Source organism: Otolemur garnettii, unplaced genomic scaffold (assembly GCF_000181295.1).
Source record: "Otolemur garnettii isolate 467f Iridium unplaced genomic scaffold, OtoGar3 scaffold00283, whole genome shotgun sequence".
In the NCBI taxonomy this organism is placed as follows: Eukaryota; Metazoa; Chordata; class Mammalia; order Primates; family Galagidae; genus Otolemur; species Otolemur garnettii.
In genome coordinates, this window is record NW_003852678.1 from 373,946 (window position 1) to 392,484 (window position 18,539).

Genomic DNA, 18,539 nt, shown 5'->3' on the forward strand with positions numbered 1-18,539 from the left:
CATTGTTGTTTAGCTGGGCTGGGCCAGGTTCGAACCTGCCACCCTCGGTGTATGTGGCTGGTGCCATAACCAGTGTGCTACGGACGCAGAGCCTCTTTGTTAGTTTTTTAAAGATAATTATTTCATATTTCCACCTGCTTTTAAAAATATTTTTTCTTTTGTTTATTTAATTTCGAAGTATTAAGGAGGTACAGATGCTTTTGTTACCTTGTACACCTTGTCTAATGCTTCCATCAGGGCTTTTGATGTGCCCATCATGAGAATGGTGTTCATTGTACCTGGCAGGTTAAGTTTTTACCCTTCACACCCCTCAGCCTGCCCCTTCCTGGTTCCCAGTGTCCTTTATACCTTTCTGTCCGTGTTGACATTGAACTCCCACTTATCAGTGAGAACATGTGGTCACTACCTGCTCTTAAGAAATATCTTTATCTTTGGTTTCAGAAGTTTGACTGATGTACTTAAATATGGTTTTCTTTGTATTTATCCAAGTAGCCATATGTAAACCTTTAGAATTTGAGATTGATGTCTTTTTGTCTCTTTTGAAGAAATCTTAGGCAGTATCTTTTCAGGTGTACTTCCCGCCCCATTCCTTCTCTCTCCCTTTTCTGGATTATAATCGGATGTGTGTTAGACCTTTCTTTCTTTCCTTTTCTCATCCTTTTGTTTTTGCTTTTTCTACTGAGATGTTAAACCTCTATTAACTTACTAACTTTTTAAATTTAATGATTGCTTTTCATTAGATTTTTAAATATAGAGTCTGGTTCTCTGGTAAAATTCTCCATTTCTTGAATTATATGAAAGTCTTTGATAACTCCAATAGTTGGATCACTTGAGGTTCTGTTTTTGTCTTAGTTTTCTTTTTGTTCATTTGGTTCTGTCTTTTGTCATGCTTAGTAACTTTTTTATTGAATTGCTGGATATTGTATTTGAAGAACTATAGAGATGGTAGATACTTGGTCAGGCAGAGAGCATACGGGCAGCTGGCATGACCCAGTGTGGCTGGTCCACCTTGGGTCCTTTATGGCACTTGGGGACTGCCAAGACTCTTGCCCAGCTCTTCAGAGTTGGCCTCTCAGAGCAGAAGTTGCTAGGCCCCTGGTGTTCAATCCTCAAGCCTGTGCATCTCAGAAGTTAGCAGGGACCTTACAGGGAACTGGTGTGCACAGTGTTGGGCTCAGTTCTGGAAATTGCTGTCTTTTCTTTTGCTACTTTGGCCCTCTGAGGCTGGCTATCTCAGAAGCCCCTAAAACACATTTTCTCTTTCCCTGCCAACTGAGACTGTGAGCACAGTGCTGACTTTTATTGGCCTCTGTGTTACTGCCCTGGGAAGTAGCAGATGGCCTAAGGCAGATCAGAATGTGTGGTGCCTCTGGTTCACCTGACTTACAGTTGTCTCTACCAGAAGTCACTCTGCCACCATCTCCCCACCCTTGCTTGAGCCCGTGGTTCTTGCTCTTGCCTGGATGTTGCTCTGACTGCTCTGCCTGCTCATCCTCTGGCCCTGCACAGCCTGCTTCAAGCACTTGGGCAGTCCTTTCAAGACTGGAACCAAAGCTCGCTGATTCCTGCCCTAGACTCTCCAGTGGCTTCTCCCAGGTGTGGAATAAAATCCACATCCTTCTCCTATGACCAAAAAGGCTATGACCTCTGACCTCCCTGCCTCACTCTCCCTCCTTGCTATTCTCAACCCTCACTGTCCACTTTGATTCTCCCACAACATACCAGACATGTTGTCTTCTGGGTCTCTCTGCTTTCCAGAACACCCCAACCCAGGACCCTGGCTTGGCACTGACAAGACAATGAGCAGATAATTAAAATCAGTTAGAACAAGAATGATGCCCAGTTCAAGAAACTGCATCTGTCTCTGTGCTGCTCAGCTCCTCCTGGCTGTCAGTATGCCTGTTGTACACACCTGCGTGAGAGTAAGGTCTGCAAGCACGAAGTGGCCCTGCACAGTGCTGGATCCTTTGGATTTGGGACAGAGCTGGGCTCCTGGTTGTGTGGGAGGCTCACTCCTAAGGGCAGGGGACTTTGAGAAGGCACTTGGACATCTTTAAAGTTCACAGATGTTACATATAACGATAAGGGTGGTATGTTAGGTTATTTGAGGTGTGTCACTCATAAAGGAGAATGCATGGCAGGATGGTGCAGCCCAGCCACAGCGTTAGGATTTGGTTCACGGCAAGGCCCAGCAGTGACTCATTGGCCTTTTCTTGGGCCTGGTCCTTCCAAGGAGATCCAAGGGGGCCTGGTGGATGGGGAGTTGGCAGGTGTACCACCCTTATTCCCCACTCAGCAGACTCTCCCAGACACCTGCCCTTCACCAAGTGCTGAGGCTGAGAAGGAGGGTGACTCTTGGGGAGCACTTGGTGGGGACTGGGCTGGCTGCTCATGACCTGGGAGCTGGGTCTTTATGGACCTGCTGTCAAACAGCTGAGGTCACCTGAACTCTGTAGTGAGTGACCTCATTCCTAGTTATATCCAATACATAGCAGAATCTGGCCTACCAGGTGTGGGGTCTAAAGACACCCTCTCTACCTGCCAGGCTCCTGTTTAGGAAGTTTATAATGAAGGCTCTGAAACCACAGGTTACCCTTCTTTCACAGTTTCAAATGTTCCAGCTGATTCTATGCTTTTGTGAGGAGCTATGCTGTGCAAAGTGTCAGGGCATGTGCTTTTGGATCCTGTGCCAATTGCTACCATCCATGTGGGTGGGGAAGGGAGTATGGTGCCCATGTCCCAAGCGGCTGTTCCTGCTTTACCCTCTGGTGAGAGTTGGAGACCATGTGGGGTCAAGAGCCGGTCAGGAGCCAGAATGGGTTTTATGCCAGCTACGGTGCCTGCAGCAGGCATCAGTGCAGTGCAGACAGTGGGGGTCAGTGCTCTGTGTGTGGCAGACATGCAGAGCCCCTGTGGGGGCCAGTGCTTCTGATGACCTGTCCTTGTGGGCATGGCCAGTAGCTTACACTCTTAACAGGGCTGTGGGTGGGGCTGTGCATAAAGGTGCCAAATGGAGTTGGCTGCAGGGAGGGATTAGTCAGCAAGAGGGACCTACAAAAGTCAGCTGTGGTGGATGGTGGATGGGGCTAGACTGGTTGTCCACCTAGGGAAAGTGGAGGTTTTGCTCCTTAGAAATAGCTGCTTAGCAAAAGGGAGGGGGACATAATACCAGACAGAAGATGCTCAGAAGCCACGAGCAAATCCCCAAATACTCATCAGTTGGGGTGCCTGTGATCTGGGCCCTAGGACAGGCCCTGGGGGCTTGTGGGGGCTTATACAGTTGAGCCTCTTGTCTGGGACTCTTCTGGAGTCCCTTCTGGCAGAGCTAGATGGACCAGGATCAAGTGTCAGGCAACTTTCATTTTAAGGAAAGCAATTATTTTAACTCATTTGAAAGTGTAATCCCAAGCTCTTTTTAAGATGTGCGCACTTTCATGTTTTGTTTTGTTTTGTTTTGAGACAATCTCACTATATCGCTGTTGGTAGAATGCCCAAAGTGCCATAGCTCACAACAACCTCAAACTCTTGGGCTTAAGCAATTCTCTTGCCTCAGCTTCCCAAGTAGCTGGGACTATAGGTGCCCGCCACAATGCCCAGCTAGTTTTTTGTTACACTTGTCATTATTGTTTAGCTGGCCTGGGCCAGGTTTGAACCCACCAGCCTGGGTGTATGTGGCCAGCACCCTGCCCACTGAGGGACAGGCACCACCAGCATTTCCATGTTTTGTTTGGTTTTGGTTTATTTCGTCTTTGAGACAGAGTCACTTTGTCACCCTCAGTAGAGTGCTATGGTACTCATAGCTCACAGCAACCTCAAACTCATAGGCTCAAGCAATCCTCTTGACTCAGTCTTCCACGTAGCTGGGACTATGGGTCCTATCCTGTCACAACACCCGGCTGGTCTTAGAGATGAGACCTTGCTCTTGCTCAGGCTGGTATTGAACTCATGAGCTCAAACAGGCCACCCGCCCAGGCCTCCCAGAGTGCTAGGATTACAGGCATGAACCACTGTGCCCAGCCTTCCTTCCATGTTTTTTTTTGTTTGTTTTTTGGAGACAGAGGCTCCCTTTTCACCCTCAGTAGAGTGCTATGGCATCATACAGCAAGCTCAAACTCTTGGGCTCAAGTTTTTTTTTTTTTTTAGTAGAGATGGGGTCTTGTTCCTGCTCAGGCTGGTCTTGAATTCCTGAGCTCAAGTGATCCACCTGCCTTCCCAGAGTACTGGGATTATAGGTGTGAGCTACTGTGCTCGGCCCCCACTTCCATGATTTATTATGAAAATTTTCAAACACTTGCAAAGTTGAAGTAATTGTAGAGTTGCTTGTTAACACATGGGGTCTAGGCTCCCCCTGATACCTCTTACCCCTGCTTTGCATCCCTAAGTTGGCTTATTTTTTTGTATATTTGGAAGAACTTTATGGACAGTAGTCCAGAGCCCTTTGGCAGACAGAAATTAGCTGGCTCCTATCTTCCTCTGGAGGTCAAGTTGCATAAAGTGGAATGCACAGGTCCGTTGCTGTGTGGTGAGTTCTGACAAGTGGTGCAACTCAGCTCCTCCCAGTAGGGCTGGAGCAGTGCCAACACCAAGAGCAGTCCTTCTGCCCTTGCAGATGTCCATTGTTGGGACATCCGTCCTCATCAATGAAAGCAAGCACACATGCTCCCTCTAGAAGGCCCTGGCTCTTGGCATGCTGCTGAGCTTCACTCATGTTGTGGATGTGCTGCGTGGTGGTACCATGTGAGCACAGGACAGCTGGACATCAGTCCTTCTTCTGACAAACTCCTAGGCTATTCCCAGTTTTTGCTATTATGAACAAAGCTGCTGTGAACACTCTTTTGTAAGTCTTTCTGTGGACATAACGTTTTTATTTCTCTTGGGTAAATCCCTAGGAGTGGAAGAGCTGAGTCAAAGGCACGTGTCCAGGTATGTGGTGGCCTGCGCTTGTCCCACGTCCTCACCAGCGGCTGGTGCTACAGGTACATGGTAGCGTCTCATTGCGTATCTATGATAACTAATGTGGTGGAGGTTTTTTTTTATTTTCTGTTCAAAAGTTTTACCCATGGCTTGGCACCCATTACTCAGTGGCTAGGGCGTCATCAGCCACATGCACCAGGGCTGGCGGGTTTGAACCCGGCCTGGGTCTGCTAAACAACAATGACAGCAACAAGAAAAAAATAGCTGGGTGTTGTGGCTGGTGCCTGTAGTCCCAGCTACTTGGGAGGCTGAGGTAGGAAAATTGCTTAAGCCCAAGAGTTTGAGGTTGCTGTGAGCTATGACACCTTGGCACTCTACTGAGGGTGATATAGTGAGAATTTGTCTCAAAAAAACAAAAAAAAAGTTTTACCTATTTTTTAGCCATTATTGTTATCTTTATTTAAATAGACTATTTTTACTACAGTTTTAGTTTATAGGAAAAGTGTGCAGAAAATACCAAGTGTTTCAGCTTGGCACCTGTAGGTCAAGCAGCTAGGGCATCAGCCACATACACCAGAGCTGGCGGGTTCATATCCAGCCTGGGCCTGCCAAACAACAATGACAACTACAACCAAAAAAAAAAAAAAAGCTGGGCATAGTGGCGGGTGCCCTTAGTCCCAGCTACTTGGGAGGCTGAGGCAAGAGAATCACTTAAGCCCAAGAGTTTGAGGTTTCTGTGAGCTGTGACACCCCACGGCACTCTACCAACTCTGTCTCAAAAGAAAAAAAAAAGAGCCAAGAGTTCCCTTGTGAGTTCCCCACAATTCCCTGTGTTAGTCACGTCTTGCATTAGTGTGGCATTTGTCAGAGCTGATGACTAGAGACACAGCTCACAGTCTATGTTGGGGTTTGTTGCTCACCGTGCTGCACATTGCTTGGGCAGAATGGTTCCACTGCCCTAAAAATCTTCTGAGTGCCCCCCGATCACCCTCCCTCCCTACCCCCTGGCAACCATTGATATTTTACTGTCTCCACACTCTTGCCTTTTCCAGAGTGCTTATAGTTTATGGAATCACACAGGATGTAGCCTTTGGCTCCGCTAACTTTTTCTGTTGTTTGGCTTTCTTTGATGACATTGATTTTTGTGCACGTGGTTGGTGTTGCTGTCATTTCCTTTTCTTTCCTTTTCCTCACAGTTCTTCTCACTAGTTTGCTGGTGTCCAGTGCAGGATTTTCTTTCTACTTGTTGCCACCCTCCGTGATGAAGTCTTGCCTTTTCATTCCAGATCTCACCCTTGGCTGCTGGTGGCTGTGTGAGGCTGTAGTCATGGCACTTTGTGTATCCCTGACACTTTGTTTCTCCTTGGCCACCTGATTGGGGCCAGGATTTCTTTATTAGTTGCTTCTTGAATTTATACCAAATCCATGAATGAATGATATGGATTTAAACTTCATCTTATCAGTTGCCTACACCTGTGACTCTGTGACATCTGAATTTTCCTTAGGACATTCTTGGTACGATTTATCTCCTGAGAGCAAGAACAGGTTCCCCAGATGAGCTGGGGCTCATCTGCTTAGCAGAAGGTGGGTGCATGTCTGCGAGTCTGTGAGTGCTGTGAGGACTGTGCCAGGTTCTCTGCCCTGGACACTGCCTGATGCTGGATGGGCACTTGGTAAAGCCTTGTGAGAAGGGAATGGGCTCTGTTGTATGTTGCTGTGCTGTGTCAGGGCAGAAGACCCTCTCTGCGGTGGACACCTGACAGGAGCTGGCTGAGAGCTACTCTGTGAAGGTGGACTATCTCTTGAGGATCATATTGAAGGCCACTCCTATTTCTGGTTCCCCGGGCTTGGTTCCCCATTTCTTTCAGCCCCTTGTCTTGGTAGTGAGCTCATGAAGGTTTCTTTCAGCATCAGCGGAATAGGAGGTTCTGATGAGTCCTACTGTGTAGCCCCACTTTTCTGTCAAGGCCTTTTCCTACTGACCAAGTGCTGAGCTTAGACTCAGCAGACAAGGCCCCCACCCCTGAGTGTGCAGTCTTCCCATCTTTGAAGTCTGTCGTGTAACCTGAGCTGCTGCCTCCAAGAAGATCCTTGACTCTTGTTCCAGACATGCTCCTGGACCTCAGCGACCTGCTTCAGGTACATTGGTCACCTCTCTGAGTCTCCTTCCACCTAAAGTTGTGACTGGGGCACTCTGCCCTCCATACTCACCGGAGGCCAGTCTGTATCCTCTTCCCTGAGGGGAACCTTCATTTTATAGGACAGAGAAGCCTTTGTGACATGAGGTCACGTGTCTTTGTGCAGGTGTCATGGGTCATGGGGTTGGCCAGGCTGGGCAGCCCAGCCTTACACTTAGGGAAGCTAAGAGAACTTTTTTTTTAAGATACAGGGTAGGTGTGCATCACTCTGCCCAGCTTTCCAAGTAAACTTCTGTCCTAAGCAAGGGAGATTATTTTTTTAAAAAAGGAAAAATTGCATGCATTCAAAATTATAGTAAAACCTTGTATTTATGGTCTATTTAGAACATTTGCTTTCTAGATACAAAAAAGCATTTTCTGTTGCACCTCTCTGTCTAAACTGCTGTACATGGTAGAAAGACCAGCAGTACCAGTGACACCTTTGCAGATGGGATAATCATGGGGCTATGGGGTGTGGAGGCTCTACATTGTGTCTGTCCTTGCTGCCAATACTGGGGGTCTGGATAAGGGTTGGACTCAAGTCCTTGGCCTCCTGTCCTGAGTAGTAGCAGAGCTCCCGAGCCCATAGTAATCATTGTACTGAGGACTCTGAAAGAGCAGTATAATCACTGAAAACAAACGTGCCTGCATTGTGAGGATTCATTACAGAATTGACATGGATTTCATACCCAGAAGGAAAATCTTCCACCCAGATCTAGGCACCCTGTGGAGTCCATGCCACCACCTCTGGTTCTTGGGAGTTCAGTGCCCTTGGGTAGTGACCAGCAGTTAGATTTCTGCCTGGATTAGACAGCGGTTGTGTCTGTCTTCCCAGCTGTCTTTATAAATGGCATGTCTCAGAATATGGTAGCAATATTTTGTGGTCAAGCTAAAAATAATTTGTTGGAATTGTGATAATCCAGTAATTCCACGTGTCAAATGCTCCATACTCAGTTCAGGGCAAAGCCTGTGATCCTGTTTCTAATCTAGTGATTTCCCAGGAAAGATGGGCACAGGGGCCAGGGCCAGGGCAGGCTTGGGTACCACTTAGAGAGAGAGAGGTATTCTAATACTTTCTGGAGTCACAGCCTTTGGAAAGAGGCATCAGTCAGGTTATCAAAATGGAAGAAGGGACCAGTAAGCATTATGTCCGTGTTTGCCCAGGGCTGAAGCCAGGTACAGGGTGAAAGTCCCGGTGCCCTCAGGAGGGGCCTGTGTATTCGAGGCTGGACACACTGAGACCTTCAGAGGAGAGGCAGAGCTGAGTGCCAAGACCTGTGTTCTAAGGAGGCTGGGCCATGCCTGTGTGATCTCCTGATGGCCCAGAATGATCTGGCACTCACAAGGTGTTTGCACCTATCTGGGTGCAACATGCTTGCATTAGGTGAGGACTTTCCCTGGGGGGCTTGATACTGGTGAGGGCTCACTGCCTTAAGGAAATGACTTAAAGTTGGATGAGACCACCACAGTTAGGCTTCTCTTGAATTTTTGATTCATGCACATGCTAAAGGTTAAACTCCCCAGTTTTGAGTGTGAGTTCCTGTGGAGGGGAGCCTGGCATGCACTTCACCTGGGGACTCACTTGGTCCTCTGGCAGGCCCACACCCAGGCAGACACAGAGGCCCACAAAAGTGGTCTCTGTATCGTTTACCTGCTGTCCTGTGAGAAAAACAGAGGAGGGCTGGCCAGCCACGCCCAGCCTTGACTGTCTGCCCAGGGGAGGGAATGTTTGACTTCTGATAAATTCCACACACATTAGTGCATTTTACATTCACAGCTTTATTAACATTTGATTTTCCATGTGAAGTCCCTTTAGAGCAGCAATTCTCAACTTGTGAGTTGCAACCCACAGGAACTGTATTAAAGAACTATTGCATTAGGAAGGTTGAAAACCACTGCTTTAGAGAATGCTCAGGTCTCCTAATATAGCCCGTGTCTGCCTGGGCCACAGGGTAGGGTAGAGAAAGTTTGAGGTGGGCAGCAGAAGCCATGGTGGCCCCTCCAGTGGGGCCTGGACATCCCAGCAGCAGATCATTGTTCTGCCATAGCCAAAACAGATCTGGAATTAGGAGGGTGAGGATGCAGGAGCCTGTGCAGGAGCCTGCACAGGCCTAGGAAGATACACTTACATGCTGTGTGCACACTCATGCACCACACCTACTCACACACACTGTATTCTGTCTGAGGACTCCTGGAACCCAGGAGTTCTGAGAGAAGGTAGAATTCTTTCAGAAGGCACATGCTGTGTGCTGCCAGCCTTAGGATGGGGCCCTCAGGAACATGCAGGAGGAGGCAAGAGCTGTGCCCAGCTTGGGACAGGAGGCAGCCAAGGTGTTCCCACCGCTGCTGCCTCGGCAGGCCAGTCTTAGCCTTCCCAGCTGGATAGGTTCCCTGAGCTGACAGAGCCCCTGAATGCTATCTCCAGCTCCTGCCTCTAATGTAGACCCCTGGTCCCTTGAAGTCAGCATGTGCCTGAAGTGCCACCTGCATGCTGGGACAGGGACCTTCTCAGGACCCATAGGAAAGGGAGTTCTTTGGGGAGCCTAGAGGCAGAAGACCAGGCTGGTGAAACCTGTGGGGCTCAGGTGGTACAGAGGCAAGCCAGGGGTGGGGACAGAGGGCAGGTGGGATTTTCACAGCTTTGCACCTGTCCACACTGCCCATAGACCCTGCTCAGAAGCACCCTCCCAACGCAGGGCTCCTGAGGGGAACAGGGCCCATTGTAAGGCTGTGTGTAGGGTTCAGGTACAGGCCAAGGGCCCTGCTTTCCCAAGGACAAGCAGTGATGCACCCACCACTGACTGCCAGCCTCACTCCTGTCCTGTGGCAGGAAGGAGCAATGGCAGGTGACAGGCAGGGATTTGGATATGGATCCCAGCAAGGGAGCTGAGGCCAAGACCCCTGGGTCTGTTGGTCATGGTGCGGAGGTGGGGCCAGTGGGCCTGTGTGTGGGTAACAGGCCTTGTGTTCAGGCACACATAAGCCCAAGTCAAATGCACAGTGCACTGTGTGCCTTCCCTGAGAGGGATGCTCCAGGCAGATTTCCTTGGTTAACAAGTAGTCACTGGTGAGATGGTGTAGCAGCAGTCAAGGGGGAAGAGGGCAGCCTCAGGAGGCCAGCCAGGCTCACCGGGATGTGGGTGGGTGCACCATAGGCTGCAGGGGGCCCTGATATAGAATTTCTGAAAGACTGAACATATGCATTTTAAGAAAGGAAAGGCAGCGCACATCTCCTTAAACATGAACGCCATTTCTGGTTGTCCTCTCTCCATCCCAGGTGAACGTGTACGTGCTGGGAAAGACGTTTCTTCTCTTGGCGAGAGAGCTCTGCATAAATGCACCGGCCATAGGTAGGCATCTGGGCTGGGAAGGGGCTCCCAGGGCTGCTCAGGAACCAGTGTGCCAGATGCTTCTGCAGAAGTGTCAGCACAACACCTGTCAGGGTAAGGAGTGTCCCCTACTGTTGGGAGCTCAGCAAGGGAGGCTTTATTTCTAGTGCAAAACTAGAAAAGCCCATCGTTAGTGGCATCAAATGTGACAAGGGTGCAGGTGGGAGACAGGGGCTGTGTGCGGGGGCCTGCCTTGTTTGGGCAAAGTTTGAGAAATATACCTGGCCTGCAGGTGCCTTCAGGAAGGTGGGACCTCCACACAAGGCAAGAGCCTTTATTTTCTTCTACATTTGTGTACTCTGAGCTTCCAGAGTGGGCAACTTCATGTGCCTGTGTCCCTCTCTCAGCATGGGGAAGTAGTAGAGTAAATCTTATTTCCCCCTTGAGGCAGTACCAGTGTTCCATGCATGTAGAATGGGACCTGACGGGAAAATCTAGAAGGAGATGATCATAACAGCACTCTGCCTGATGGGTCTGACTTAAACCCTTTGAGCTTTGCCAAGCGGACTAGTTTCCACAGCCTGCTTGCTCTGAAGGCCATCTCCTTACTTGGCTGTCAGTATCCACAGGTTTCAATAGCTCAGCAGTGTTCAGGGCCCAGTGGGGAGAGGGGTACTGGCCCTGGTGCTGGGCAGGATGGGCCAGTTTCCCCAGTGTCAGGATGTCCAACTAGGCTGGGGTTCTATGCCTAGCCCACACCCTCTCCCAGGAGGCCACAGCCTGTGCCAAGTAGGGCTGTCCCTCCCCTTTGGGGGTTTCTGAGGTTTTCTAGAAACAAAGCAACTGCATGTAGTGTGTGTAGTGTGGGAAAACAGGCAAAAGGCTGGGAGAGCCTGCTTTACCCCACAGTGCACGGCCACACAAGCCATCCCCCACAGCAGTGGCACTGCTAGTGTTAGTGTTGGCCAGTCTGAGGCCAGGGGTCTTTTCCCAGGGCCTGGAGTGCTGGGCCCAGGAGAGCATGCCCCCACTAATCTAGGTCACACAGCAGGACTTCAGAGGTGGTGGCGATGCTTTAGGAAGAACAGAGGTAACCAGACACTATGTGTTTCTGGAATGTTCTAGCTGCAGCCCTAGAGAGAAACCAATCCCAACTGGTAGGGGCACAGGGGACAGATGGGCATCTCCAGGATGTGGTTTGCTTCTAACCACTGAGCAGTGATGGTTTTCTCCTCTTGATGGCCAGGAGGACTTGTTCTCAGTTGTATAAAAAAGATAATGCCCAGATTGTGACTCCTATAGTCATTGATCTACACATAACTACCATTTTATGCAACCTTTATTATGAAAATCTACTTAAATAGATGAACTATTTTAAGGAATTTTTCACTAATTTTAGATTTGAAAGCAAAGTATCATATTAAGCTTGGAATCCCTTAAAACCCAAGAAGGTGGGAGGAACATCCAGCCCCTGGATGGAGGCAGTGTGAGTGCCTCTGGGAGGGGACTTGGGGCCTGTCTTATACCTAAATCTGCCCGATGCCTGAGATTCAGATGCTAGGCTCTGGCTGGGTAGAAAAGGGGTCTATTTTATACCATTAGGCTATAGCTGACCCAGAGATACTAAGTGGGGTTTTCCACGGCTGTGAGGCAGCCTCCACCTCCCTCCATGTACTCAGGTCTGGCTACTGCAGAGGGCCAGTGGCATCATAGCCTTTCCACTGCAGTGTGTCAGGCGTAGAAGATTAGCTCAGGGATCTGCCCACCCTGGACCCCTGTCCCGTTGGTGCTGTCTGAGGAGCATTGGAACTGGAAGGTCACCTTCCCGCACTGCACTTCTGTCATCCCCTCCTGCCCAAAGTAGCTGAGCTCGCTGCCATCCAGGACAGCACTGGCCGTGTAGAAGCTGTCTTGTTCAACCTGGACTGGGTGTTCAAACCAGACTGAGAAGGTGTTACTGGATCCGTCTGATACAAACTTAGTCAAGTTCTGAGCCAGGACTAGCCCCAGCCGCTTGAGTTCAATCTTTACACTGTACTCGGCCTTTCCAGAGCTGGACCCATACAGGCCAAGCCCTGCAATAAATACCCTTCTGTCCACGGCAAACTGGATGCTGTCACAGCGCCCACGGTACCGCCACTGGTTGCTGCGGTAGGCAGAAGATTGGAAGCGGTGGCATCTCTGTGGGGCGAGGCCCTTTCTCTTGGTCAGCGGGAAGTCCAGGCGTGGCTTATTGGCAGCTGTGTACCACAGGAAGATATGATGAGTCTCCTCAAGGGTCAGGATGTCTGACTGGGCAGCACCATTGGCAAACTCCTCCAGGGTCATGGTTGGAATTCGGACCAGATAGAGGGCTCGCCCCAACACATGCCTTTTGTTGCGTGGGGTGACCGGCAGGCCCTGCCTCTTGCATTCTGCCTCAGCCCAGTGTAGGACTGCCTCAAAAACCACTGCCTCCTTGGTGTTGAGGGCCTCCCTGGTCAGGATGATCTCCAGTGTTTGCCGATCGATTTCACAGAAGCCTTCAGACCGCAGGGCCATCTCTGCCTGTGCATCGATGACCTCCCAGCAACGCTGGGTCAGCTCAGGTTCCTCAAACAGCCGGCTCTGAGACAGCAGGACGCAAGCATTTTTGGCTTCCAGACTTGTCTCCAGAAAGTTGACACAGGCTTTTGCCAACGCAGGGACAATGTACTTCTTAGCAGCATAGAGAGTGGCCAGCACAGTGTCAGCTTCAAGTTCAATCTCATCACTGTACATGTACCTAGGCAAGACAGGTGGAGGCTGCTGGGCCTTGGCCTGTGGCCAGCACTGAGGGCTGAGGGAGTTGCCCATCAGCTGCTATGTGCGATGCTCCCAAACTGGAAGGCTGCCTGTGAGTGGCCAGGCAGTAAGGAGAAACCCCTATCCTAACCCCCTCAGAGCAAACTTACTTTAGCAAGATCAAAAAAGCGGTGGGCTCCACATCCGGTATATGAATTTCTGACTTGACTTCTGCAAGGTCGCCATAAAACATGGCATAGAAGACAGAGCTGCCCACAGCCAAGACATACTGTAAGGGAAAAAAACCTGTGTGAGCGGGCGGGGGTGGGGGAGTGGTAGGGGAGGGGAGTGGCGGCAGGGAGCGAGCAGATGTGGGCTGCGACCAGCATCCTGGGTCGAGGACAGCCGCTCTCAGGAGGTGGCCCGTCGCTCTTGGGGGCACAAGGGGCTGACCCTGTACCAACCTTGTGGGCAGGTACCCTCCTGGTCGCGCCCAGGGGCCCCACGACGAAGTGGACGTCAGCCATGAGCTCGCTGTTGAACATCAGCGCGTTCCTGCAAAGGCAGCACACGGGCTCGGCTCCGCGGGCCGCGCGGGCGGGCGGTCGCGGGGTGGGGCGCGGGCTCACCTCTCGCGCAGGGTGGGGTGGCAGGACTGCCAGTTGGGGCTCTCCGCGTTGTTGTTGCAGGGCGTGGGCGGCACGGGCGCGGGTGGCGGCGGCGCGGGGGCCGGGGCGCGGGGCGGGCTGCGCGGGCTGGCCTTGCTGCCCGCGGCTGCGGCATTGCTGTTGGCGATATCTGTGGCAGCCGCGGCGCGGGCGGGCGGGTAGAGGTCCGCGGCCATCTTCGCGGGCAGGGCGGCTGGGGCGGCCTCGGCGCAAAGCGGTGCCGCGCCGCAAACCCTGGCGCCGCGCCGGGGCTTCGGGGGCGGCTCTGCAAGCACAAGAAGGGCTGTGAGGCACTGCGCGACGCGGCCGTGCAGGCAGGCCAAGGGCAGCAGCATGGGGCCGCAGCGGGAGGCGTCGGCTGGGGATAGCTCCCCGCGCCGCGCCGCGGCCCCGCCCGGCCCTGCGACCCCTGCGGGAGCCCGCGCCCCGCCGCAGGGGGCGCCGTCCCGCCCGCCTTCCCCCGTACCCGCCGCCGCGCCGGCGCGTCCCCGCGCGTCACGGTACGTCTCGGCGCGCAGAGGCCCCGCCCCCGCCGATGCGCGCTGTCGCTCTGGCCCCGCCCTCGCCCCGACCAGGTTGGGAGGGGACTGGCGCCGCTAGAGGCCTAGAAGGAGGGCGGGCCCAGCGCGCCTTTCCTGCATTGGAGTGGCGGCTCAGCTATCTTGTTACTCCACGCCTCCGCTCCCTCCCACTATTTAATCCGTTTATTTTTTTTTTTCACTCAAAATGAAATGTTACTCCCATTTTGAAGAAATGCCTGAGGTAGAGGGGTATTTCCTTTCCTTTTTTTTTTTTTTTTGAGACAGAGTCTATGTCGCCATGGTGGAGTGCTGTGACGTCACAGCTCCCAGCAACCTCAAACTCTTGGGCTTAAGCTATTCTCTTGCGTCAGCCTCCCAAGGAGCGGAGACTACAGGCGCCCGCCATAACACCCGGCTCTTTTTTTGTTGCAGTTGTTATTGTTTAGGTGGCCTGGGCCAGGCTCGAACCCTACAGCCTCGGTGCATGGGGCTGGCGCCGTAATCACTGTGCTACGGGCGCCGAACCTAGTTCCCTTCGTTTTTAGAAGGAATTACTCAGAGCTTCGCAGGTGCTTAGTCTGTTCTCTATCAGCGGTCGCCGGGCCTGGCTCACACCGCTCTCTGTCAGCAGGTGCACAGCTCACCTGGGGTCAGGCATAGGGTGACCAGACGTCCCGCTTTTGAACAATTTGTCCTGCGTCCCGCGGCGTTTTTAAAGTCCCGATTTTTGGAAAGAATGCACGAACGGGCGGGAGAACAAGAAGGGAATATGCAATTTTCGGCTGCCATGTGGCTATTTTGCCAGAATATGAGTTTTATATTACTTCTGTTAATTTTATAATGTTAAACCGTAATAATAACAAATAATTGCTGAGAAGTGATTATTGAGAACTGCTTATCAAAGTTTACATTGTTGTCAGGCCCTGCCCTGCCCCGTCCCCGCTCCCCACCCCATGTTGTCCCACCTTACCGATGTTAAAATCTGGTCACCCTAGTCTGGCATCCTCCATACCTGGGTGTCTTCTTGATTTATTTTGAAGACCTTGGTGACTTCCGACTTGAGAACCCCTTGTCACATTCTTTTGCTGATGGGCACTTTACAGGACGGGAGTGTGAATATTTTGGGACAGCGCCTTTGCACCCTTCCTCCCATTGCATTAGTGGTTAGTGTGTTTTTTTGTTTTGGGTTTTTTTGTTGTTGTTGGTAGTGAAATGCTGGCTCAGAGGATCATTTCTGTATTTTTTGCCTTTAAGGGTTAGAGGTTGCCAGCTCTCCCCTGCACACTGCCAGATATTACCCTGCATGGTGTGAGAGGCCTGGTTTCCCACAGCACCCACTTTATTTCTAGTGTAATTTAATACTTGAAAAACGACATGACATTGTTTTAGTTTATGTGCCTTTAGTTACTAATACAGTTGAATATGTTTTCTGTATTTATTAGTCATTTGTATTTTTCTAGGTTTTATGTTTATGCCTTTTTAATGGATTTTATGTTTATTACCATTTTTTATTGGCTTATTGGTAGTCTTTTTCTAGTTTGACCACTCTGTAATTTAGATAATTGTAGCCACTGGAAGCAAACACTCACAGATTGCACTTTCCGCCCTGCTCTGGGTGCTTTGTATATTCAACCCTGAGGTGGCAGGAACTGCCATTTCCCCCACATTGTCCTTGAGTTAACAGCACAGAGAGGTTAGTAATGTGCTCAAAACCACACAGCTGGTAAGTAAATTTGGTCCCAGACATCCAGGCCTAGATCCTGGGTTCCCAAGAGGAGACTCACCTGCCTCTCCTGGTCTGCTGATTGACCTACCTGTCCTTACTGGTGGTAATGGCTTTCTTTGTTGGGATGTCGTGTCCAGGGTCATGCTTGGCAGCCTTCTAGGTGGTGTAGCTCAGCTATGACAGCAACGTCAGTACGCTTCATACATGGCTAGTTGGAGGCCTCATGCCAGTCCTGGGAATTATATAACACTGGACACCTGTCTTTGCAGATGAGGAGACCAGACTTCAGAGGTCATGTCACCTGCCCCAGGCCATGCAGCTGGTGTGTGTCCAGGCCTGGATTCAGACACGCAGCTTCAGAGTCTTTGCTTTCCTCATCCAAGGTCACATATATGACCTGCATTTCCCTCTGCTCCTGTCTTTCAAATTTCCATATAGGGAAAATGTACAGGGTACAGCTGAGCAGCTTAGTGACTGGTCAGTGGCACACCCTTAGTCACTGTGCCCATAGTCTAAATATCGAACAGGAGCTCTGTTTCTTCCATGGCTGTCATTGTGTCATTGATCTGTTCAAGTTTTCAGCCTAGTCAGTTTTAGTAAATGTTCCCTATGAGAACATCCCTTTCAAAAGTATTTGCTGTTTTTTTCACAAACGACTATCTGGAATGAATGCATTACGATTTGGGAAGAAAAATGCTGACTATCCAATTTTAAAAAAACAGTCATAAGAGGTGAGCAGACATTATAAAAATGGCTGGAAGTGCTCACATCATTAGTTACTCAGGGAATGGGGCACCACTGAGGCTCCCCACCTCTGCAAACTGCTGAATTTAAGAAGATTGATTATATGACCGAAATATCAGTGAAGGTGTGGGGTAGCTAGAATTCTCGCTCTATGGTGGGAGCATGACTTGGTACAATTCACCTCCAGGACAGTGGTAGTGCCCACACTAGAGCCCGGAAAGTCCCAAGAAAAGCTATACAAATGCCCACAAGAACACAGCCACAGATGCCACAGCAGTGCTGGCAAAGATGGGCTGGCCACTGTGGCCATGGTTTATGTCCCAGCCAGAGGACAGAGAAAATGGTTAAGAGCATAAACAGTTTTTAGGAACAAAATGCAAATAGCCAGAGTGGAAACAGTTCACATGTCCATCAGCAAGTAGAAGGGACTGACAAATTGTGGTTGATTGATATGAATACAGAGAGAATAAGTAAATTATAACTTCACACAAAGCTAAAGTGGGTGGTTATCTCAAAACGAGGTGCTATGGGGCTCTGCTGGGCAGCCAGAGATGGTCAGCATGTTGATCTGGGTGGGGTTGTGTGGGTGTGGATGTCTAAAAATACTTAAGTAAAAAAGAAAAAAATCCATTTTTTGCACTTTGACTTTTAAATGTATCATAATGTCATGAACAATATGTCATCAGTTAGAATCTCTACCTCTGTGTTGACATCCTCTCTTTTGTTTCTAATGCCTATTTGTATTTTTTCTCTTTTTTCTCCTGATTAGACTTGGTAGAGATTTGATGTTTTTGGAGTACCAGCTCTGCATTCTACTTATTTTTTATTATAATAAACACATAAATTTACCTCAGCAGTTTTTGATATACAGTTTCACATTAACTATATGCACATCTTTAGAACTTACTGATACTGCATGACAGAAACTATATCCACTGAACAAATGCTCCTTGTTTCCTTCTCTTCCCCCACACCCAGCCCCTGGCACCCCATCATTCTTCTTTCGTCTCTATCATTTATCTACTCTGGGACCTCATGTAAGTGGGTCACGCGGTATTTGTCCTTTTCATATCTGGCTTATTTCACATGTCACAACATCGTCAAGGTTCATCTACATTGTACCATGTGTCAGAATTTCCTTCCTTTTTAAGGCTAAGTGACAGTCCATCATATAAGTGGACTTTGCATGTCTATTCATCTACCCATGGGTATGGGCTGATTGCATCTCTGGGCTGTTATGAATAATGCTGCGGTGAACATGGGTGTGCAGCCACTCCTTTGCCATTCTGATTTTGCATCTCTTGGGTACATACCCAGAAGTGGAGCTGCTGGATCATATGGTAATTCCATCTTTGATTGTTTTTAGGAACCACCATACTGTTTCCACAGTGGCAGCACCATTTTCCATTCCTGCCAACAGTGTGCAAAGGTTCCAGTTGTTACTCCTCCTTGCCCGTCCTTGTTATAATTTTCTTTTCTTGAGAGGGGCCATGCTAACGTGTATGAGGTGGCGTCTTGTGGTTTTGATTTCTGTTTCCTGGTTAGTTAGTGATGTTGAGCTTCTTTTTGTGTTTTTTTTTTTTTTTTTTTTTTTGAGACAGAATATCTTCTTTGGAGACATGTCCATTCAAGTCCTTTGCCCATTTTTAAATTATATTATTTGGGTTCTTTGTTACTGAGTTGCAGAAGTTTCTTAT

At 49.8% G+C, this 18,539-nt stretch overlaps 2 protein-coding genes across 4 annotated transcripts in view; one reads left to right on the forward strand and one right to left on the reverse strand.

The window, feature by feature from the left end:
- Window positions 1-18,539, forward strand: part of BRF1 (BRF1, RNA polymerase III transcription initiation factor subunit) — a 67,510-nt gene that overhangs the window by 29,315 nt on the left and 19,656 nt on the right. For 2 of the 3 annotated variants that reach the window (XM_003803163.3, XM_023508853.1), the window contains exons 4-5: window positions 7,022-7,053; window positions 10,369-10,441. In XM_003803163.3, the coding sequence (XP_003803211.1) occupies window positions 7,022-7,053; window positions 10,369-10,441 (105 nt within the window). Of the gene's footprint in view, window positions 1-4,872; window positions 4,977-7,021; window positions 7,054-10,368; window positions 10,442-18,539 lie in introns of those variants that run through there. The other variant, XM_023508854.1, reaches the window with a different exon arrangement.
- Window positions 11,742-14,261, reverse strand: BTBD6 (BTB domain containing 6). Its single transcript, XM_003803165.3, has 4 exons — window positions 13,813-14,261; window positions 13,648-13,738; window positions 13,354-13,472; window positions 11,742-13,184 (listed from the first exon to the last, which is right to left on the reverse strand). Exons 1-4 carry the CDS (start codon window positions 14,184-14,186, stop codon window positions 12,152-12,154), a joined length of 1,617 nt encoding a protein of 538 aa, XP_003803213.1. The 5' UTR covers window positions 14,187-14,261; the 3' UTR covers window positions 11,742-12,151.

Coding starts and splice junctions, on each gene's coding strand:
- BTBD6 (XM_003803165.3), bottom strand. CDS start 14,186: ATGCTGCTGCCCTTGGCCTGCCTGCACGGCCGCGTCGCGCAGTGCCTC. Junction 13,739..13,812: donor CACCCCACCCTGCGCGAGAG/GTGAGCCCGCGC, acceptor CTGCCTTTGCAG/GAACGCGCTGATGTTCAACA. Junction 13,473..13,647: donor GGAGGGTACCTGCCCACAAG/GTTGGTACAGGG, acceptor TTTCCCTTACAG/TATGTCTTGGCTGTGGGCAG.